The following is a 6,000-nucleotide window of genomic DNA, read 5'->3' as shown; positions in this document are numbered from 1 at the left end:
AAGCAAAGGCAGGGTTATAAAAACTCCAAATTACAATTAATTCCTTACAGTATACAATCAAAAAACAAGTCAGATGGCTCATATTCCAGTTGGGAGAGAACACACATGAAGGTTCAACTGTAAGACAAATGGCAAGACCCAACATTTCTCAGTATGGATAAGCAGGGTGAATGGCAATGCTTAGGAGAATGTGGTAGGCAGGGCACCATCTTTCCAGAAGAATTGTAGTCAGTGACCACTACCTCATTAAAGTGACCTGGTCCCAAAACTGTTAGGAAGGCAGAGTGAGTCCAAGTCTTATAGTGGAGCCTAGACTCTGGATTCCCTATGGGGGTTGGATATGATACTGAATCAGTGTCTTTCTGGGAAAGAAAAATGGAAAGGACATATTGGCAAGAAGGTTGGGGATAAGGGATGGTCCTGGTATAATCTAGGCAAGAGGCACAGGAGAGTTGTGGAAAAGGCTAGAGGTTGAATCTTGTGCTTTCTGAGGAGCAGTTAGGTGGCACAGTGGCTAAAGCACCAGCCCTGGATTCGGAAGGACCTGAATTCAAATCCATCCTCAGACACTTGACACTTACTAGCTGTGTGACTCTGGACAAGTTAACCCTCATTTCCCCACAAAACAAAACAAAAACAAAAACAGAAACAACCCAACCAACCTATGAATCTTGTGTTTTCTGCTTTTTATTTTCTCTCAGGTATAGCACGATCCTGCACAGGGTAGATGTCAAAATTTGTTAAACTGAACTGAGTATAGAACTGGTGTAATTTATTCTTAATATATTTTAGTTACTATAGTTATTACTAGAACATAATTAGAAAAAGACTATTAAAATATCCTTTCATTCCATTTTGTTTTGGTTCTAGTTGTATGATTTTATCAACATGGGAAGATTCTTCCTAGTCAAGAGAATTTAAAACAGGGTTCCAATTTATGAGAATGATTATGGAGGGTGGCTAATGGGAAAAGTAAAAATTAGAATGGGTAAACCAGAGTTGTCTGTTTAACTTTCTCTAAATACCCATATTAATCAAGTAATATTTTATGTATATCCTTTGGCAAGTCACCACCTCTCAAGGGCTAGTTTCTTCATCTAAAAAGTGTAAATAATATACTTCAAGATCCCATCAAACCCTACAATTTATAATCCTATCATTTAGTACAAGAATGACAGAAAATGAGACTGCAGAAGCACAAAATTGCAAAATGAAACTACACAACACTCTTTGAAATTTGAGACAGAAAACTGCTTTCTTGAATTATTTTATTTCAAAAGTACATAAGTTGAACATAAAACTAGAGGAACTATTTTAAAATGTCAAAAGCTTCATTTAAAATACTTAAACCAGAAATTTTAATGCAAAATCTGACATCGTCATATCCTGTGTTTTGTTCAATGTGATGTGTACCAAAATATCTTTTCCCAGTGCAAATGGGTAATTGTCTTATGAAAATTTTGTTTATAGTAAGGGAGAATGATTTACTAATCAATTATAGTTCTTTTAACTCTTATACTGTCAAGACTAACTTAAAGTTGAAACATATCTGACTAGAACAATATGAACATAAATAAATACAAAGAATTTAGGATTCACAAGATTGTTTGATTATACTTAAGCCAAAATAAAACAAAACAAAAAGTGATTTGAGAGAAATGGTCCAGGCTCAACCAATACTTACTGGTATTCATAATTATAAAGATACTCTAACAAATTATTAGAAATGACAGTTTAAGTATAAACAGAAGCATAAATTTATTGCTAATTCTTCCAAGCTTATAGTACAAACCAACAGTTATGTTGTTATTATTGCTGTAATAAATTCTATTGTGAAATATTGGCTTTATTGGAACTTTGTTTCCTTTTAGATTTAAAACTTGCCCAAAACATTTTATTATGGTACTAAATAGAAGGACTATATGAACACAGTGAAGGTATATATACATTTCTAAAAACCATAGAAAAGTTAAAATTGTGCCAACTCATACATGCTACAAGTTATTCCTTATCTAACACTAAAAAATCAACTACATACAATTTCTGCCTTTTATTTACACTGTAATACAGCTTTTAAAAACGTGGTCTGCACAGTTCAAAAAGAAAAGAAAAACAGTCAGCTCACAAAGGATACTTTAAATTTGTACCCATGCAAACACAAAAGGAATCTAGAAATGTTATTGGTTATTATTTATTAGTTACTTGTGAAAGGAGATGCCACACACATTATGTAATTTGAGACCCATCTACTGGGTCTCAAATATGATAATTTTTTAAAAAATGAATGAATTTGTACACTTTTAAATTCTAAGTTTATAAGCTTCAATTTTAAATTACAAAAATGATTTGAATTATGGAGTAGAGTTGTAGCAAAAGTCAGGCAATAGGATGACAATGTTCAATAGGCATGAACAAATTGTCTGCTCTTGTTTTTAAAAAAAATCTTAGAACATACAAATGAAAAATGTTTTGCAAATTTTGAATGCTGATTTCTGGATAATTCCCCAGGGTAAGATCTAGTAGTTTATCTAAGCTGAAAATGAAAAAACACTCTCCAGGAGGGGATGATCAGCCTTATATATGATCCACAAAATCCCCTATGGTGATTCCTAGTATTTAGACAGTTCCTTGGTAGAAAAGAGGATCAAATTTTAAAGTTAGTGTTTCATAATAAATTTCTTACACTAATTGTATTAATATAAAACAATAAGCTCAACTTCTAGCAGTCAAAAGAAATAAGAACATAGGAACATAAGAAAATAGCATTGGAAATTAGAAACACAAAAACCGAATTCCTTAAATATATTTAAACAATATTTTAAAAGGACATGTAGAAAAAGGCAGTATATTAAAAGCAAGTAGAAAGGTATCACAGTGATGTACTTTTTAAAAAACAGTACCTTCACCCTTAAGCACCTTTCATGTAATAGTTCATGGGTACAGAAAAAAGGCACAGATGAAAATTTATCTTAGCTCTAATATTAAGGTATAGAGTAAAAACCATACACATACAAAAAATTAAATTTAAACAGTATAGCCATTTAGTTGTACACAGGATACAGTACATAAGTCCAGGTTCACAACAACATTTATTTATATACAACCAAAGCACTCAGTTTATCAAGAACTAAGTACTTATGAAAATCTAAGGGAAAAAAAGCACTGGATTTAATAAAAATCAGATCTTATTTGCTAAAGAACTGAAGTCTTTCTTTAAAAAAAAAGCAATAAAAACATTCTTTTCTAATAAAATTAGTCCTTTTGTTCCTAACATACTGGTGTTAAAAATATTTTACTTAAGTTTGCTAAAAATGATTAACTTTCACAAAACTAAGTAGGAAACCTCCCCAAATCTCAACTTCTCTAAGTTTCATACAAAGCTACTTCTGCAAGATAATAACATACAGGCTCTAAAGTATCAATTTATAATATTCACAGAGGAAAAGATTAATCCTTTTAAAAGTAAACTTTCCAGAGGTTTTAAAAAAATGTCTCTCCTAGGAATTTGATTCAAGAAGGTAAATACAGGCATACACATTTCTGGGGGGGCGGAATGGACCAGGAAAAAAACAAAAACAAAAACAAATAAAGCCTTACGTAGGTTTGGTAGACTTATTCTATAATTGTATTAAAAAACAAATCATATTAGTAATTATTTTATTCACATAAACACACAGCCTGAAGCAGGCAGCCAAATGAAAAAAGTACAGGTACAACTCCATTCGATCAGTCTGGGCTAGCTACTTCAGATGTTAAAAGCACATATGGCAACAAACCATATTCCTTAATACACTTCAGTCTCTAATGTTCAGTCCTGAAAATTATGGGTAAAATGTTTGTTACGGGCCACACGAGGTAGACTAGGTAATAATGTGGATAAACTTTCCAATAAAAACAATTGCCATATATGTGACTTGTTTAAAAAGAACAGTGCACTAGTAGAAATCAGCCAGCTGCTCCTTTCTTTATTGCTGAATACAGCCAGAAAGAAAGAAAAAAAAAAAGCTACTCTCGTAGCATTTCTGTGTGATAGAGTCATTTTACAATTTAAAATTAGCTATTTTTGCCATTCTCTTCAAATTTTGGTAGGGCTTTATATAATTTGCTACAAAAAAATGGCTGAGAAAAAAATGGTAACAGTAAATCTTGCTTTTCTTGGTATACATATAGAACAGTAGACATTAATATCAGTGAAATCAGTTGTTTCTAAAGGAACCTAAGAAAAAAACTCTTTCATCTGGAATTTTAATTCTGACCCCTCCTCCTCAGGAGTCTATCTGATCTCCTCTTTATAATCACAATGACTAGTACTTATGTAATACTTTAAAATTCACAAAGCACTTTGTAGCATTTGTTCTTCACCACAACCCTGTAAAACACAAGGAAACAAACTAAGAAAGCTTAAATGACTTGCACACAGTACTTAAGTGTCCGATGTAGGATTTAAACCCTTGTCAAACAAAATTTCTTGAAGATCATCTTTTTATTAATTCAAGTTAAATTATTCTATTTCTTCAAAAGCAATTTTTAGGTTGGCAGCTGTTTCCTATTTCCAGAAAAGAGTTTTGTTTTCTGAAGAAACAAAGTTTGAGATGTTCTACACTATTGACCCATCTTTGCTTTGTGCTGGTATCATCACAGGAATAGCTCCCATTCTACTTAGGTTAGATGCAGCTACCTTAGCTGGTGGAAAACTTGGGCTCTGTGGAGTACGATCAAAGTCTTCACTGGGTACTTGGTTATACTGAGCTTTGGAATAGCCTTCTAGGTTGGAAGGAGACATTGATCCCAGAGATGAATGATTGCTACCAATGTAGCTTCTGGCTGTAGATGTACGACTCTTTGGAGGAGGAACATCCTCTCTAGAAAGAAAAGCCCAGATATCAACATTTTTAAATGTCTTTTCATAAGAACTTATAATTATGTAAACTACAATATGTTTTAAGACATAGAATAATAATGTATACCACACTGGGGGAGAAAGTAGAAAATTCATGAATTATATTTCTATTTACAAAACCTATGCCCTAATCTACTTTCTTTTTTCTTTTTTTTGGTGAGGCAATTGAGGTTAAGTGACTTGCCCAGGGTCACACAGCTAGTAAGTGTCAAGTGTCTGAGGCCAGATTTGAACTCAGGTCCTCCTGACTCCAGTGTGGTGCTCTATCCACTGTGCCACCTAGCTGCCCCCCCAATCTACTTAAGAAATTAATTTCTGCCTTTAATTAGTTGAGCAAGCAAAGAGTAAATGCACAACTCTAAGATCCTGTGACTAATTATGTTTGAACTTCAGAAGTCATATGTTCAAACCTGTAAACCATGCTCAAAAAAAGCTTTTAATTTGATAAAATTAAAAGGTTTTAGTTAAACAATTTTTCGTGAATATAGTACATGTGTAATACCTAACTTTACTGATCCCTAGACCAGGAGGAAAACCTTTTCAGGTCACACAAAAATGATATCACTATACCTTCAGTCCTTCTGAGAAGGAATAATAAACCTATATTTAATTCACTAACCCCTTTCTCTAGACACAATTACAAAAATTAATGGTACAAGGCATGTTCTTGAAAACTTACTGGTAATGTGGTATAGTGAAAAAAACACTGGATTTGGAGCCAGGTGACATGAGTTTAAATTCCGACTGCCACTTGCTCAATTTGAGGTAGGCCTCAATTTAAGAAAGGAAGAAACAACAAAACAAAAGACAAATTCTCACCTGGGGGATAACTAGACCTAATGACCAATAAAAAATCTTTTACTTTAAGGTGCAGTGATCATACATAAGAATTGTTTTTGAAATGATAGACTGAAATAATAAATACTACTTACATTATATTTTGCTACCATTTAGGAATGTACATGGGATGGGTCAAAATCATTCCTTGCTATTACGAGAAAACAGTATATAATGCTCAGGGAAGAAATCAGGAGACCAGTGTTCAAATATTTTCTGCAACCAAATGACTGTGTGACCCACTCCAACCCATAGTTCTGTCT

General features: G+C 33.0%; 1 protein-coding gene across 1 annotated transcript in view; it reads right to left on the bottom strand.

Moving 5' to 3' along the window:
* Positions 1-1,254: 1,254 nt before the first annotated feature.
* The window catches only part of CXADR (CXADR Ig-like cell adhesion molecule), a 47,730-nt gene continuing 42,984 nt past the window's right edge, over positions 1,255-6,000 (bottom strand). The window contains exon 7 of the mRNA XM_043997510.1: positions 1,255-4,862. Coding sequence (XP_043853445.1) covers positions 4,598-4,862 — 265 coding nt within the window. The 3' untranslated portion in view covers positions 1,255-4,597. The remainder of the gene's footprint in view (positions 4,863-6,000) is intronic.

The sequence above is a fragment of the Dromiciops gliroides genome, chromosome 3, assembly GCF_019393635.1.
Source record: "Dromiciops gliroides isolate mDroGli1 chromosome 3, mDroGli1.pri, whole genome shotgun sequence".
Taxonomy (NCBI): Eukaryota; Metazoa; Chordata; class Mammalia; order Microbiotheria; family Microbiotheriidae; genus Dromiciops; species Dromiciops gliroides.
Note: the sequence above shows the minus strand (reverse complement) of the source record. Positions and strands in the feature narration are given on the sequence as shown.